The following is an 18,211-nucleotide window of genomic DNA, read 5'->3' on the forward strand; positions in this document are numbered from 1 at the left end:
GTAGAGTGAATACCCACACTGCCTCCAGCTCTGGAAATGTAGCCAACTGTTGGGCTGCTGTTTACTGGCAAGAAATACAAACGGGTTTGTTTATTAAATAAATAAATCAACTGCTCACAAGCTTAAAACACAGCAACTCATAGTTTCTCAGGGGAAAAAAATAGCTCGGCTTGAAGAAATATGAATAAACATTGATGTTCTGTGTGACATCATACTGTACATCGAAGCCCAGGTCTCCTGAGGTTTACAGAAACAGTAATACACAGAGCCGGGCTTCCTGGTATAGATTGGCATCTTTGAATAGCAGCATTGGTTGCCATGGCGACCCCACTGCATTAGCAATCCAATGGGTTTAGCTCAGGGTATCTTGGCCAGGCCTCTCTCTCTCTCTGTACTGCAACCCAATCATTACTGTTACTATCACGCTGAATGATGTCACTTGTAACCATGGCGCCCAGAGCCCAGGTCTTCCAGTGCCCTTTTCAGCTGTAATGTAGCATCCTTCACGCATGACACTGCAGCACCATAAATACATCTGAATACAACGTCGACGTAGATTCACGTAGCCAAGGTCGCCAGAGGGGTTCCTCTCTTTCAAACGCTCAATGCTGCTTCTTTGCATTTCTATTTGGATTTGGAATTGTATGCGGTTTCTTTCTTCAAAAGCAAAGAACTGCTGCATTTGGAGTTCTATTCATTTATGGGTTTTTCAAAATCAAAACAGGTCCAAATCTATTTATATCCTTGCAAGACCTATGACGTAGTATGCAACAGGGCCCCCCCGTCACCGAGATAGATGGTAGAGCTAGTTGGGAGCATCAAGCCCATTTAAGGTGGTATTGCAAGTTATCTGGATGAGAGGAAATAAACACAACTGAGAACACTAACCCATTTCATCAGGCTTAAAAGCAATTCTGTTCACTAGTATTTATTACTAGTACCAAACGTAACACAGTACTGCGGTACTTCTTCATTGCAAACAGCTCTTGTTAATGATCCACAGACAGATAAAAGGATCGTTAGGAAGTAAGCATTTATTAAAAGACGACGTGTTGGCAACACTTTTCAGTCTGCGTTGCCTAATCTGATTTTTATTTAATGATGAATGGTATAATTCCACAATACATCAAGGAGCCTTTACAGTATCAACTACTGAAAGTGAAACCATGGGTGGCAAAGTGTAACTACTGTTAAACTAGGAAATAATTTACGAGATTTAAAAAAAAACAAAGGATTCATGTATTGTGATCAGCCACACCCACAGACCTGATAAGCAGGGCTCTCCTGCTAACTGATAAATAAGCAGACAGCTCCTGCAAGACCTCTGGTTCAAAGTGCAGGCCACCCCAGGCTGCCAAATTCCTACGAAGCTGGTCCTCTCTAATTGGAAAGGTGATCTAATGTACTGGAGCTGCTCGGTTACTCAACACACTGTCCCGATCCGTCACACGGTCATAAATGTGCCTCCCGGAAGTCTTATTTCAAGAGCCAGTTTAGTACAGTAGCCGTCACCTATATCAAGAATCAATACAAATCAGATCCCCTCCAGCTCCTATATTACTGCTGAACTGTGTTTTATACCAGTTGATTCATTATCTAATGGACCCTGCTGATAATCAATTAAATAATTAACAACCTGCTGGTCTTGCAACAGAATGGACTGGAAGCTGAGACTGTGTACAGACGCTTTCATAGAAGAGAAAAGGACTACTGTGCCGAATTAAAACTAAACCCAGCGCAGAAAATCAGAAACTGACTCTTTGATTCCTCTTAACATATTAAGGTAAAACATGAAATGCTTTGATTGCATAAGTTGTAATTGATCTTTTACAAGTTTGGCTTAAAATATGTAATTTTCTTTGTTATTTTGAGCTAAAAAAAAAAAAAAAAAAAAAAAAAGCACCTGTGGATGGTGCAGAAATACAGGGTTTGGGCTGCTTCTCCTGCAAGTCTAAACCTGTGGGCTGGGCTTCACTGTTTTCTTTCAAAGCTCAGATAGTTTCAGTCTCTTGAAATCTATTCAGGAGACCAGAGTCCAGCCATCTTAAAAATCAAAGAAGCTGCAATTTACTTAAACCCCTCGAGTGATTAGAAGAACATGCCTCGAGGATGTCATCACAGCGATTTACCAGAAAGCACGGTCAAAGATCTGAATGCAAAAAGACCTTTTCTGGGAAGCCCAGGTGTTAAAGGAGAAGATAAAAATGCTAATGTATGCAAAACACACTGAAAGCAAGTTCTCAAATCAGTTCAGTGAGACACAGCCAGTTTCACAGTCCCTGATTAGCACTAACCCTAACCCTACCTTACCTACAGGAAGGTAACTTGGGGTTGACCAAGGTTAGTGTTGCTGTGAAGTCATGAGGTCATTAAAACTTGCCCATTAAGATTTTACTTATGATGCGCTACAGTTTTTTTTATTCTTAAAATTCCCTTCAGCTAGAGAAGGGAATTTTACCTTTTCCATGAAGCACATTACCCTGAAGGAACCAGAGCTATAAGCATAACGCAGCATTACCAGCAACGGCAACACATTGGTATTGATGGCACACCATGGTGCCAGTGTAATGCAGTGGTGTGTGGCTCCTACTACCATGATCCCCATTATATGCCATGTGTGTAAATAATAGGAAAGTGGCTCTCGCTATAGTAGCCATGATTCAGACCATTTGGTAAGAGTTCAAAAAATGTATCAAACATTTATAAAAAGCCTAAACGGTTAACTTCATCCCAGTATTAATAAAAAACAACAGCATTCTAGAGCAATTTAAAACAGCATAATCCGTGAGATTATTTGATAACTGTCGTTGTGTACAATGCTCAGAAATAAGCACCATGGCTGGACAATATTGTCAAAGCTAATCTTTTTAAAGCCATTTTGGCATCATCTAAACACATTTTATTCCAAACAGCTTTTTTTCTATTTTGTGTTACATTAAAACTGGAATACCGTCAAACTGCACTTTTATAAGCTTAGTGAGGAATCCAGAATGTTTGATACCATTATTACAGTATATACATTTAAACCGTATATATGGACTACAGATACACCTCCACATTAAAGTCCAGCTTTATACATAGGCATTGTCTGTGTTCCGATGTGCTGTAAAAGCATGTTCTGTACCTAACATTATTTCTCAACCAATGCATTGCCTTGTAGCTTAGTCTGCTTTATTGATCCGAGCGTATTACCGGACCGTTTCTCATCCTTTTTAATTTGCACTGAGAAATATCAATTGATTTCCACGCACAATGACTGCTGCTGTTTGTACTCCATGAGGACTGCCATCAAGTTTGACGTTCCCACGCTTCCATCATCACTAGACACCGTACCTTACACTGACACTGCAAAGCCAAGGTCTAACAGGATCAAGCACCAGAACACAAACCCGTATGAGACGAGAATGACACGCTGCGTCTCACCATCTTTAATTGATTAGTGCAGCGGAATACAATGCAATCCAACGCAGGCAGCTCCTCTGTAAAACAGCTGCATCACAGAGCTTTATCCTGTTAAAAGCATTGGTTTCAGTGTCTCTTATTCCCAAGCACTGTGGCAGCAATCCCATTACCGTGCTTCACTTCCGCACGGCACCAATTACCACATGTGGAAGCATCTAATTCCAGCATCTTATAATGTGTGTGTGATTTTCTATTGAAGTGAAGCACCTCCTTCAACTTGACAACACATTACTGTCCCGTTTGGGGCACAAAGTGGCTATCGAGGCTGTATAGCATCTACAAGGACAGGAAAGGGAATGGCCACTTTATTAGGAACCACACTGTTCTGGTCTACACAGCTTATTTTCTCCCAGGGGTTATTATAGGAAATAGCAAGAGGCTGTTCAGCTTAGTATAACATAACATTGCCTACATATGTCATGACATATTGCCTACATATTGAAACACAAACCTTGTCTGGGGGGCTTATTATAAACGTATCACTCAAGTATGAAGTCACTGGCTTGAACATAAATCATCAAGCATGGACCAGAGAGTGTAACATAGCCATCAAATTGAGAAGACCAGCACACCAGTGAAAACAGAGAAGGGTTAATCATGCTTTGCTGTAAGAAGCCTTGCTTACCTGTATCATGTAGAGCTGAGCGATCCGATATTCCTCCACGCTCATGGGCAGAGGGATGCGATATTCCTTGATCAGCATTTTGGCAGGGAAAGACTTTCTTCGCAGTTAAAAACAAATAATCCAACGGGTGCTAGCGATGCTGTTTTAAAGGGCTGGCAAGGAACTCATTGAGAAAACCTGCAAAACACACACAAACAAGAGAGACTGAACTAGTGAAGTACTCGAAGAAACCAAGACTCGACTTTAAAAAACAGCATGGACAGAAACACACAGTTCTTTAAGGAAAGAGGCTTTCTGCTTCACATCAAATTATTGCATTTCTAAAAATAGTGTTAAGAAACGCAAGTCACTTTTTTAAATGTACTACATTTCAGTTTAAAAAAAAAAAAAAGAATTAAAAAAATAAAACCAATTTAAAATTAAACAAACCCAATTAAAAAACTGTATCCGGTCCATTTAAAGTGCCTAATCTTATAAACAGTGCCTTATGTTTGAAGATCGGCTTCTCCGCGTATCATTCATCCAAGAAAAGCATATTCCATTCACTGCACCTTTCATTCAAAATTCCCAGCAAGCCCAAAGAAACAGGACACCACAATCCCCAGTTTTAAACTGCTGGAAGATGTACTACAATCATTTTTTTCTGCTTTTATAAAGCATTTTAGTTGCTACCCAGCAGCATCAAGGATGTTACATAAAAAATAAAAGGTGAAAGAGTTTTCGGATTGATTAGCTAAATCACATGACAAGTACTCTTAGTGTAATCTGGATAATCCCAGGACTTTATACAACACGTCCTGTTGATGATGCTGCTGCTGCTGCTGCTGCTTCTCACATTGCAGGCAGCAAGCAAGTCTGCCCAGCCTCACTGGCTAAAAGCTGATCCTATGTCTGACCTGCTACAAAGGGCTGCCTGTTCAAAGTAACTATTATAAAATTAGGCTGTGTCTGTAACCTAGCCAGGAGATGGATTTTATTATTTACACGCGACAGATCAGAGTGTAAAATGACTGTCATTTTCATAAATCGCTCAACTCAAAAGATCTACCTTGCCTTAATAACATGAGAATTCTCGCTGGGATTCTCTTCCAAAACTGAGGGCGGTCCAAAATCCGTCATGCATGTGGGGGCAAGTGTGCCAACATGTGCCAACAGCGACTCTGTACCACTGATGGGGTTAAAGACGTAAGCCGACCTGCTGATCTACAGTATGAATCTGTTGATTGTTCTGTTAGCGTCATCCAATTAGCTGAAGAGTGCCACAGCTCCAGTCCAGCTAATCTCTTATATTATATATATTCTGTTACCTAAATTAGCTGAAAAGATTTTCTTTCAATAAGCTGAATTTCTGCAGCAATGCTAATGAGCCACTTGGTATGGGTATGAAATGTCCAACTTCCACAGCATGGAAACGTCTAATCCAGCACTCTTTTTAGGGGTGATCCCAGGATAACTAATGAAGGATGGTTGACCCATGCAATCCAGGGCAATTGGGAGTTTAGAAGAAAACGGGTATGGAATGTGGTTATGGTCTGATTGAATCATAAAGTGTTGCTGTATTTACCTGGATGCTGATCCTATGCCAAGCAATTATTGTCTTACAGTTCTCACTTATTCCTAGAATCTATGCTTTGGAGAGAAGAAGATCAGATTCTTTGTGTGAATTTTCATCCATTTTTACGCCATCGTTTCACATGCCTGCGTTCGTTTAATTTTGGATCCCTGATCATGAATTACGAATGCATTAAAGGATGTTCCGCTGAGCTCCTTCTCTCATTAATTCAGAAGTGATAGTCGCAGCACTGAGAAATTCAAATTAATCACATTCCTCTTAATGAACACCTTCAAGTTTCCTAAACCACCTGAACCGTGTCATCATTCTTATTTTAAAAAGCCTACTAATGTCCTGCCAAAATAATAATTAAAAAAAGGTTCTGGTTTGACCTGAAAACTATACCCAATACAAATTGTATTATCCAAATGCATTTTCTAAAACATGATTCGATTCCATTAAGCGCTTGGCAATAGTTTTGCTGTGCCTGATATTTTCTAAAGTGTTAATCTTGTATTATTTGTGGTCTCTGCTCAAGCACACTGGCTTTTTCAGAAGCCCATTGCGTACAAAATGTATGATCTTCCTTGGGGTTAGCTAAAAGCTACAATGACATAAAAGCACAAAGAGGATTTGCTTAACTTAAACCAGGACTGCAAGACGAGCGCTTTTCAGTTTAAAAATGTTGCATAACTGCCTGAATTTAATAAAGAACACAAAGACCTTTACTAAGAGCTGGTTGCTTGATTAAGCAGAGATTAATTTCAGAGTCAGATTGGAGTATATTCAAATATATTTAAGTAGCAAAAATTACTGTGTTTGTATTCATATAACAGAATTTATAAATGACAGTTTCGAAATTATATGATGCAAAGAAAATCAATGCATAAATGTCGTCAAACAAATAACACACATTATTCTGTACAGAATAGGGCTTCTCTTCGTTGTATCATTTGACAGGGTACAGGTTTATTTTACTCTTGAGAGATTATTCATTTATTTATTTTTACTGTAAAACAGTACGAATTATACTGTTGTTTTCCAGCTAATTATATTATATTCAAATGTAAATTCACCAACACCAAAACTGGTTTGTTATTGCGGGCATCTGCCAAGCGTCTATCCTTGTTCTTCTGTATTGCCAAGTAAATTATTAATAACATCAATGTATGATGATACAACCACTTACGAATCTCAAGATATTAGCAAAATGCTAGAAAGCTAGATTAGGATTCACTTTGCATATCATGCATCTAAATGAGTGATTATAGTGGCTGTCCTCTTCAAGTCCTGACAAAGAAAGTAATTCCTTTTCCATTAATGATTTAAAGTCTCCCGTAGCAAAAGAAAAGTTCGGTATTACAAAGTCCAAATGCGATATAGCTTTTCTGCCACTATTAAAATTGTGTTTCAGTTCAGTAGCCAGCCCAGTAAACGCACTGCTGCCCTAGAAGATTCTGTTTATATGCGATACGGAGCTCTCCTGCCATTTATCATTTCACATCTCCGCGCAGACCGCTTTATTTTCTCCCCTTTGCTGTAATCATGTTTTTCAGATCGCAAGATGAGACAAATGACATTTCGCCAGCTCCTGTGATATCTTAGGATACTTAGACAGCAGCTTTGTGGCATTTTTAGTTGCGGTATATCAGAAATGCGTTTTCTGTGCTGGATCCCTTAACTATTTAATCTCATGGATGGGTTAATCAAACCTGAAGGATTCCATTCACTATGAAGTGCTTGCAATTCCTCTAGTGTGCTGCTCTCGTAAGTCATTACAGAGGACACCCTGAACCCTTCTAGACACTGAACCCCTTTAAACAGAAACTGACTCTACACATACTTACACCAAAGTACCCGTCTTCCAGTTCATTTTCTGAATAGCTGCACATGTTTAAAGCTGTAAAATAAGCAGTACAAGTGCTATGTCTTTCCCCAATAGTTTACCTTCGCTGACGCAAAACAGACCCGGGAGAATACACTGCTTACCTATTAAAAGCTCCTTATTGATGTTGATATAAAAAGGGCAACCGAGTTACTCTTATTTTGTGGCCCAGCCAAGAACCTTAAGAACCCCTTCAGCGTTTCAATTTACATTACTCACCTGGGAGCATTCCAGATCTTTACACTGAGCAACGTGACCCTCACCTCGCTGTACAAGCTAGCATCCACTGTGCTGCCTTAAACTGAGCAGCGTGACCCTCACCTCGCTGTACAAACTACCATCCACTGTGCTGCCTTAAACTGAGCAGCGTGACCCTCACCTCGCTGTACAAACTACCATCCACTGTGCTGCTTTAAACTGAGCAGCGTGACCCTCACCTCGCTGTACAAACTACCATCCACTGTGCTGCCTTAAACTGAGCAGCGTGACCCTCACCTCGCTGTACAAACTGTGCCAAACTACTATCCACTTCACAAGTGAGGGAATACAGCACATGGGTGTGGCTCTGTGACTACGGTCTTATGCTTGAATCAAACTTGAATGTCTGATGAAGCAATCACTAAATCCAGAGGGGATCCCAGTAAATCAAGTTAGGGATAATCCCAGTAAATCAAATTACGCATAAAGATAATCTAGAATAGTGTAAATCACGGCTATGGGCTCACCTACTGTACATTCGGATTACACCCCCGGTCGTGGTCTACAGATTACTGCTTTTGTTTCTATGACTTTTAAGAGGGCTGAAGACTGCACAGAACTGTAAGTACTTGTGCTCCTGTTAAGGCCCATTCCCCATGTTGTTTAAGCACCCTGATCTGTGATGATCTTGTCATGCAGGTCATATCACACTTCTACAACAATGTTGCATGACGTTGGTCCTTTTCCCCTTATTGTGTTTCAAGAAGAGGATCCGAGGTTTATCTGAGTTTTGTCCTTCTTTAATCCTTCTACAAGATTGCCCTTTGGTTTCAGCACACCGGTATGTACGCTGCTTAGTAAAGACACAATTCTAGCTGAAGCACCAGATTTGTCATTTGATGAGAGGCCTATCCGGGATTAAAGCGGATGGCTTTTCTCAATTTCTGGTCCCACCCACTCCTTATTTATATAGCACCAAAGTGCTTTCAAAAATCCTGCCGTGATCTGAAGTCATGAGCACTGCAATAAAACTGTAAAAGCTAGGCATCACTCTGCCAATTCTGTGTCTCCCATGGAAACAAAACATTTCAAAAATTGTGAGAAAACCGACTTGTAATGAAATGAGCTTGTATAACATGCTACTGAACTGAATGATCAAACAACAGTGTACAGTACGATTGCGAGCATGCTGAACAAGAGAAAAACAAAAAGTCTTTAGAATAAAAGAGGGTCTGGCACAGCGAGATCCCAGATTTCTGTGCTCGATTACATACAGCACCACCTGCTGGCTTGGGTAGAGTACCTCTGGGTTTCTGTTGGCCTGCCTGTCCAGGGCGTGGTACATCTAATACTGTACAGTTAAACACAGCGCTGCTGTGAGGACCAGCAGGGCAGTCGCTCACTCAGCCCTTGCAGGAGAGCAGAGAGTCTCCAGGAGCAGCGCAGAGGGAAGTGGTAGACCGTGCACCCTGTGTGCTAGCAAACAGAAAGAATCCGATCAGTCTAGTAATAGGAATCGGATTGCTGTTCAGCTACATTCTTGTCAAGGAACAACTGCGTTTTAATAAACCCTTCTGCAAAATACTGGCGGAACTGCTGGAGCAAGATTTCAAGCACTAGAGGATCAAAACGGATATCAATGAGGAGAATGCCACCTGGTCAACCCCAAACACGCCTTTCCTTCCCTTTGCCGTATTCCTATTAAATGTCCTGTTATCTGGCAAGCAATGGCTTTTTTTTTCTTTTTAAATCCCCAAACACTCACTCAACACTTCATTACTATTTAAATCATGTTTAAAGAAAAAGTCAAAGAATCTTGTGATTATTATGTGATTAGAATTTTGTGGTGTTTAAAAACAGTTCTGGATATTGCTGGAGCTTTTAGCAGGAGGGACTGTAGCTGACAAACAACACTTTAACAGTTCAATAACAAATCACACATTGCAGTCTCTCTCCCTTCATGCATGCTGCTTTCTTTAGTTCTTCTGCAAGCAGCCATGCAGGGCATGTTACCACACAGGCATCTGCACACCTGGCAGCAACAGCTTGACTCACCCCCTGGGGTGGAGTACTGAGCCCCTCCATGAACCACGAACGCAGCGCTAAGTATTGTTCATCTGCACAGCTCCAAATATATCAAACCATCATTTACAAAGACTAAAAGCAAATTCACAAATACATAATTTCTACAGTTTCTGTTGGTGTTTCTAAACCGAGCCTCGCCAGAGCCTCATTAACCACCTCCAGCTTGTTTCCATTGACCCTTCTAAATGTTAGGCACTTTGCTCTATCAAACAGTCTTCAAATCAGCACTTTAAGGGACATTAACAAAAAAGAAAATCTTTGCCGTTAAAGGTCAGCTGTCAAAAACCTAACCTTTGAGGCAAGCGAACGACTTTAGCATCTTGAAAGCACACTCTTCCTAAAAGCTGAACTGTGTATAGTTTACCTCCACGTAGAAAGCCCTATTTATTGGAGGCTTTATTAACAGTGGAGATGGAAATAAGACTCCCTTTGCATAGCAGTTTCCATTCCAGGTTTTACTATGCGGTTAATAGAACACACTGGAGCTAATCAAGCTCGTAGTAAAACCTGCAATGGGTAATGTTGCTATGCAACAGGAGTCTTATTTCCATCCCTGAGCAGTCTAGGACAGTGGTCCCACCATCTCTTATCCTCCCTCCAAAAGGTCACTACTGATCAATCAGGAGATGCTGGTATTAGAAAGAAGATCTAATCGGTTTGTACTTTCCATATTTAATTGCTTACTTTTTTAAAACATTCAGGAGATGGTGTGACAGCAGAGCTTCTCCTGCTCATGTTAATCACGGAGGGTAAAACATGACTATTTATAGCAGTCCTTCTTCAATGTGTGAAAACCCAGTGTCCTCCAGCGAATTCCAAAAGAAAAACAACATGGTTTCACCGCAAAGCCACACTGCCATTGTGTTACGTTATTAAATAGTTCTGCATTGAAACAGACACCTGTGTCTTCAGATTCAGAGGCATTGAGGGTTCAAAAATAATGTGACGTGCCAAATAATATGTGGAAAAAATTCTCTACAATTCTATTTCAGGGTGGGGTTTGGATAAAATCCTGATGGATTTAAAGAGCAACCAATCGCAGACATAGTAATTGGGCTCCAGATTGTGGGGTACATTTTAATGATCTAAATGGAACCACACCAAGACTCAGAAACTTGTGATATAACAAACTTCCCACTGTTAACAAGAGGGACTATGAAATCAACCATGAGGAAAAACACAGGTGGGGTTCACACAGCAGTAAAGGAGTGGTGTTATTTAGACTCACCACTGTTTAGATCATTAAAATAGACCCCTGTAATTTGAAAGTTCTAAGACAAGTGCTTACATTGTGAGGCCACTTCGGAACATTGGTAACAAAAAAAAAATATATATATATATTTTACAACACCCAGAAGATTAATCTTTTTTTTTATTTTTTGACAGCTGTAAGCCCTAGCTTTGCGCCAAATGATGGGTGACGGTGTGATTGTCTCCGGAGCCTGGTGGTGGAGTGATCTCAGGACAGGCTCACCGGACCATGCTGTTGTCGCTGCTCTGTCTTCACAACTAGTGTCTGCGGACACAGAAACCAGCATGCCGCTGCACTACCAGAGTGAGCGCTCACTCAGAATGTCATACTAAAACAGGCTTGTTTATTTCCTCTTCCATTAACAGAACCAGTCCCTTCAGGGTTCAGACGGTGTGTCGCTGCATTCTAATGCATTTCTTTATTATTATTTACTTTCCTTTTTTACATGCTTCTTGGGGCACTGTAGGCTTTTAGCAAACCTCAACAGAAAATTGAGGATATATCAATTCACTTTTCAATCAAGGTTACAGTTAAAAAGCGTAGCAAAGTGAGGCACAGCAAGGTCGTCTTTTTCTATCTGTTGTCTTATTTTCCTTTTGATCTTTTTAGATAATTGCACGAAGATACGAGCGATTTCATTACAACAGGAAGCTGTCAAATGATACCCCGGTAACTCTTTGCCTTGATCGCGACGGATAAAAAAAACAAACTAAAAAAAACAAACTAAAAAAAACACTGGAAAATTTCAAACAGCAGAGCAGCGCAATCAACACTTAATTCACCCTCCTCAAATTGCAACATTACATAGAAAACTACAAAACTCTTATTCTGTTTTTTCATATATTTAGTGTAATAATGGAGTTACCAAGCAAACGGAAACATGAAAAGGAGGAACTGAACATTGCTTCCTAATACATCAAACACATTATATCACATTATATTATAAAAGTTTATCAGACAAGGTGAATCTGCACCATGAAAACAGACAGAGAAGAGCAGGAAACGTACACGCAGTGTCTCACTACTGTATGGCAGGAAAATCAAGTATTGCCGCTATCCTACAGCCTGCATAGTTGTGCCATAAAATACCATGTTACTATAGCGCTACTATGGGTTATAATTAATAAAAGGTCTTTAGAAGAGCTGCTTCAAGAATTTGAATCTATTTATATAGATTTGAAGAGGTTAGCAAGGGAGCTAGGATTGCACAGTTGACTATCATTACATGCATACAGCATTATAAATCAATGTATGACTATATATAGACAAATCACTCAATTTTCTATATGTGTTTGGTTTTGTCATACCCAAACCAAAACCTCCAAAGTACACTGAGAATTGCACAAGTGTACATGTTACAAAATCAACTTGTGTGTGTATGGCAGTCTTACAAAGTCTGCTTGCAAATCGTGGATTCCAGTAAAATTACGGTTTGGCTTGAAAAAGCATTTTAATTTTTTTCAGCAGGGAATAATTCCATGCATGGAAAGCGGAAGGGCTATTGTGAGACCAGAGCAACCTTTATCTTTCCCCAGTCTCGGCAGAACAGAGACTCCACACTCAGAGCACAAGTATTAGAATGCAGAACACAGCCCGAAGTCCCATCAGCAGCTTGCTTTGCTAACACAGCAATAGCTCCAAGTTAAACACAAGTTGTTTCATGCCAGTTTCCCTGCTGATTCACAGCAACAGTACACATTATTTAACACCCCCCCCCCCCCCCTCACACTAAATGCATCCAACAACCACCTCTGATCAGCTTAAAACACAGGGCTGTCCATTAGTGGACCTAACCCTGCTTTGAATACAGAATGAGATGCATCATGCAGATTGATTTAGTGCATCTGTGTTTGAGTAATAGAGGCACAGTGTAAAAGGCTAGCCCAGCAAGCACCTTCGCATCTAAAGAGTTTGGCAGCGGCCTGGCCAGTCACAAGCTTTGAGGACAGCGACTGCCGGGGAGTAGGTGATTTGCATGCTTGTGGTTTCACATCCTGCAGAAGAAATGCCTGACATGGAATCTGCATATAATGACATCTATTATGCTATCGTATGTATCATGGAGAGTGCCTTTGGTTTCGAAGAGAATATGACAGGGTACCATGGTTTTTATGCTGTAATACAGTACTGACTACTAGGGGTGGAACAATACAAGAATGCCATGATACACATGATGGTCCTGATGGATAATAATACACAATTATCAATGGACTATTATGTTAAAAGACACAAATGAAAACGAGTTAGGGAGCATGTATTCATACCAGCTATAACATACACTTATTCTTCATTCAAGAGCCACTTGGTGAACCACAATGAGCAAACTTGTGCTTTTGGTCATATATCACAATACAAACGATACATACCTCTATTACGATACCATATAACATGTAAAGGAAGTAGAGCGACTCATCGATACACAATGAATCATTACACCCCTACAAAACTACACAATTCAAAATGAACCCATGTTTCATGTCTGTCCAAGCACTGTTTAAAACAACAATTAATTAAATTGTAATGTTGTTCCAGAGCTGTTTAACCCAAATGGTATTCAATTAAACCAGCTGCTGATAGACAGGAGTTTGTCCAGGGTTTCTCTTAAGCAGCCATTAAACTTCTGACCTGCTGGCCCCAAAGGCACTTACTGTACACCTACACCACTGCCTGTCCAAGGTCTGCATGTATCACAGTTAAAGGGCCTTAATAACGGGGCTGTTCGGTGGTGGGTCACAAACCTGTCCCTCAAGGGCCCGGTGCGGCACAGGCTTGTCTGGAATTTCAACACAGCCTTTACAGTTCAGATAATAACTTCAGACGACACAAACTCTCCCAAGTTCCAATCTCATCCACGTGCTGCTTCTTGGGAAAGATGCTTGCCACGGCACAAGGAGGGGATGCTACCAATTAAGAGAAAGCTCTTCAGAAGCCAGGCAGGCTACGGGAATCATTAACTGCTTACTCCGGGGCTTTTAAAAGACAAAGACAAGGTTTCGTCTGGTATTAGATATCGCTGAAGAAGAACGTGGAGTCAAGGTCTGCATTATCTAACACATTTGCACTGCTTCAAACAATCAGGGGCTATTCAGCGACGTGTGTGTTAAGCACATGCACGCTCACACACATGCACGCGCACACACACACACACACGTGCGCTCATTCACAGCGTGTTGCATCAGTGGCAGGCAAGCATTGGTGTCCGTGCTGATCAAACATGGTGACCCTGCCTAGAGGATAGACAATAGAGAAGGTAAGGAGGGTGCAGGGCCCTCTCTTCCAGAATAATGTACAGTAATATCTGATATTTACAAACTACAACGCCCCAGATACCTGTTTTGCATTAGAATGTCTCTTGGAAAGGGTGTTGGGCGTTGCTTCAGTACAGGATTTGGGGATTTACAACATATGCATTTTTGTATTCATATTAAATTACTGTGCATAGTTTTATCGTTTTTCTTATTGAGGTTTTCGTAATTGAACAGTTTTGCAGTTGCCAATTCTAACCTAATACGGTGATTATAGATCGCAGATTAAATGTTTCAGAGACTTTCCACTAGATTTTTAATGAACCTCTTTTCGTATCAAAGTGCTGAATTCATGTCTACACAGCTGAGCCACTCCTCCTGTAGATTTCTAATCGGCAGGTCAAGCCTTTGTCCTGCCTTTCAGCCACCGCTGATCTCTGGGTTTGCATCCTGGTGGGCCACCTCCTACAAGATTAGCTGGTATAACAAACAGAGCATCATGAACACGTTTATTTGCATATTTAAATAGGCCAGCGTTTGTCATTTGATTATTGAAATAAGCCAGTAGCTTTACAATAGGTTTTAACAAAAAGGAATAGGACTGTTAGAACCTGGAAGTCAGTGTTCTTGCCAATATGCAGTATCTCTCCGCAAGTATGAAATCGGACCCCCTGTCTGTGCCTCAATGTGTCAGAGCCATTTTAAAATAAAATATTAACGGATGGTATATGACCCGTCTCACGCCCACCTTACAGTGCTTAAGGATGGAAAAATATTCTGTCGTGTTTGTCAGGAGAAGGGTTTCCCAGAGGCCATGAAAGAGAACACAATGTAGCAACACAGCGCTGCATGCCGAAATGGGATCCAACACTTCTGCTGTGCCCAGAGGAACTGCTATATGCAATCTTCATGAGGGAGAGAGGTAGAGGGATGATGTAATGGATATATTTGAATCTAACAGCTTTCAGAAACCAGACTTCGATTAGCAGAGAGTAATTCAGAATTCATATTTACCCAATATTCTGTATTCAAAAGCATACACCTTTTGGAAGTTTTACCTAGTGTTTTTCGGTCTTCATCGAACAAGGACAGAGCAGACAATACAAATTGTGAGGACAGCAGTGAGTAGTGTAGCGTGCAATGGCAGGTAATGATGGTACCCAATGACTTGGAATGGAGTTCACAAACGTGGGCATGGGGTACCAGTTAACCACGTCACCTGACCAGGACAGGAACTAATGTTATTTATTGGTAGTGGCTTGCTGCCCTACCCTTACAGCTTATTCACTGCATACAGTGTAAATGTTTCTATGAGGTTTCTGCATTAGCTTTTCTTTGCTGTTCTTGCATACAGTATACAGTGTTTGCGCAACAGCGGTTTGCAGTCCACCGTCTCTTAAGTCTAAAACAATTAGGCTCCTCTGCAGTGTGATACAGTATATGGGGTTACACGTGGAGCGTTATCTGGATCGTTTTTCAGTAGCCTTCCCTCTGGGGCCGCTTCAGCTGTCTAATACAAGGGGCACAAGTACAGCCTCTAGAGTTGGTACACTGTATCCTAATGGGAGCAGGGGAAAATCAACAACAGGAACAATAACACATTGCTTCAGATTCTTCAGGGTAATTACACAAATCCATCTGTCCTATACAAAACAGCACAAGGGCTCCAGCTCCCTGATGCTGGTCTGATGTCAGCGATGGGGCTCTGCCAGCCCTGGGAAGCTGGTACTGTGCACTCAGAGGCAGGATCCTTCCCTCTGAGGATCAGTCAGCCTCCCCAGACAGGAAGACAAGCACGCCGCTCCATGACCAACACTGCTGTCGTCATTAATATGAAGTAATGTCAGTCTCGGCTGGGCTCAAGCTACTGTACCACTGTGTACAGCATCATGGCTTGAAATGCATCCCAGACCTACACCCAGTCCTGGGTTCAAAACTATCCCCAATTAAGTAGATTATTAAAAATGATCAGGAGCCAGGAGTCTGATGTTGCAAAGATTGTTCCTCCTGATAGCTGCATGAACAAGTCCCATCAGTAAACCTGCAGACTCAGGTTTGACTTCTACATTCTGTGAGGACAAGTGAGATGAGTTCAGGGCAGATTTACAGTACCAGGGGCCTGATTGTTCAAACTGTTGGCACCTGGTCGTTTCAATGTTATTAGCTGAACAAGGGCAGTTCTAGAAACCCAGGACTGGATGGAAGGCTAGTGTGAAGATCTGGTGTTGTTCGATAGCAGCAGTAGGGATTAAAAGGGTTCTATGGGAAGCCACTACACCTTTAAGATCAGATTACAGTCAGGGAGTCACTGCATGCCTTTAGCTGCTACTGGAGAGGAAGAGAACAGACCGCAAACGCACAGTACAGTACAACACCGCCTGAGAACAGGCCCCCAGCTCCAGAATGCTCCTTTCAAATCGTCATATGTCACATTTTCCATTCAGTTCTAAATACTGACGCTAAAAACTCCCTGCATCTAGTAAAGCAGGCACTATTTATACCTGGCAGCCAATCAGATAAGCACGTTTATTTGGAGCGAGCCTGACCAGAGCTGCTCGCGCTTTAGAAGCAGAGCACGTCGATGGGTTTCACCCCCAGAAGGAAAAGGGCAAGCGTTTGGCAGGGAAGAATAACAAACCCACTAATGACTTTCCATGCACAGCACATCACACACGAGTGGAATGACTGAGCAGTAGCGCAGACGGAACCCAGGAATCGCTGATCCCATCGAATATACCAGGATCTGTACAGTACATTCGCATCAGGGTATTCAAAATGCAGAGGTTCTAGCGCCATCGTTTGCAGACTGTTCCCTTCTGACTTACACAGGAACTAAATCAAATCTGAACTTCAGCAGCTATGTCAACGCAAATCATTCTCATGCGCAGAGCTTCAATGCTATTGAAGCCTCCGGCAGTTCCAGGTGTAGGTGAATTACGCAAGGTAAAGAACGTGACAGCATGACTGGCAAAGTCCTTCTCCGAAGCAATTTATATAACAATTAGCCAATAGAAAGGGAAACGTCTCAGGAATCCCCTGCCAATATAGCAAAACCCAGGGGTGTTTTAATATCGGGCCAGCCTGGCTATATGTAAAGACTGAATGTTTTTCGCACTTTTCCCTCCATTGTACACAATGGTTTGAACCATCCAGCGAACTTACCCATTCCAAACATGTAATAACCAAACCTATTTGTCCTCCCTGTTTAAAAGAACACAGATCTGACAGTAATAAAGTATGAGTTAAAACCACCATGTTACAGTCAGGGTGTTGGGAATAAGTGTTGACTACAGTAATAGTTTCATGGATTTTAGTTTGCCTGGCTGCAGTTTGAATGATTCAACGGCATGGGACAAATTGGCCAGCTCTCATGCATCCAATTAATACTAAAACGGCACTACTATCTTTGTACTACATAAAAAAAATAAAACAGAAGCTGCTTGTTTTTGCCACGTTTTGTAGTGTTAGCAAGAAATAATTGCACACAATGTTTATTTTTGGTACTTTGTCAGCTGCTAATAGTGTATTCACAATCAAAATGTAATCCTTGGGTAATAATTTAAGACACGTCAGAAAAAAAAACACTATTTAGTTCAATCAAAAATGTGGAACAGGCTTTTAAAAACTGCAAAGGTTACCTTTTTCTTTTTGCGTTTGCCTTTGTTTCATCTCAAACAATACATTTCCATATCATTCTGTCCTCCCCACCCCTTCCTATTTTAGCTGCTTCCCAGGCATTTCACCTCCTCATGCAGCTGCCAATCTAGCAATCTGCTCAGGTGTTCATTGCATAATCAATAGGACATGTTTAAGTAAACCATGGCTGCATTTCAACGCAGCAATCCTCTCCAGAATGCAGTACATCTGTTTACAATGTTACCAATTTCCATCGAGACCTTAAAAAAAC

The 18,211-nt window shown here is 41.2% G+C and overlaps 1 protein-coding gene across 18 annotated transcripts in view; it reads right to left on the reverse strand.

The window, feature by feature from the left end:
* LOC117428161 (membrane-associated phosphatidylinositol transfer protein 2-like) overlaps positions 1 to 18,211 on the reverse strand; it is an 85,405-nt gene that overhangs the window by 39,010 nt on the left and 28,184 nt on the right. For 17 of the 18 annotated variants that reach the window (XM_058994507.1, XM_058994520.1, XM_058994513.1 and 14 more), the window contains one exon: positions 4,088 to 4,264. In XM_058994507.1, coding sequence (XP_058850490.1) covers positions 4,088 to 4,165 — 78 coding nt within the window. In that variant the 5' untranslated portion in view covers positions 4,166 to 4,264. Of the gene's footprint in view, positions 1 to 4,087; positions 4,265 to 4,516; positions 4,715 to 18,211 lie in introns of those variants that run through there. The other variant, XM_058994506.1, reaches the window with a different exon arrangement.

Source organism: Acipenser ruthenus, chromosome 21, assembly GCF_902713425.1.
Source record: "Acipenser ruthenus chromosome 21, fAciRut3.2 maternal haplotype, whole genome shotgun sequence".
Classification (NCBI taxonomy): Eukaryota; Metazoa; Chordata; class Actinopteri; order Acipenseriformes; family Acipenseridae; genus Acipenser; species Acipenser ruthenus.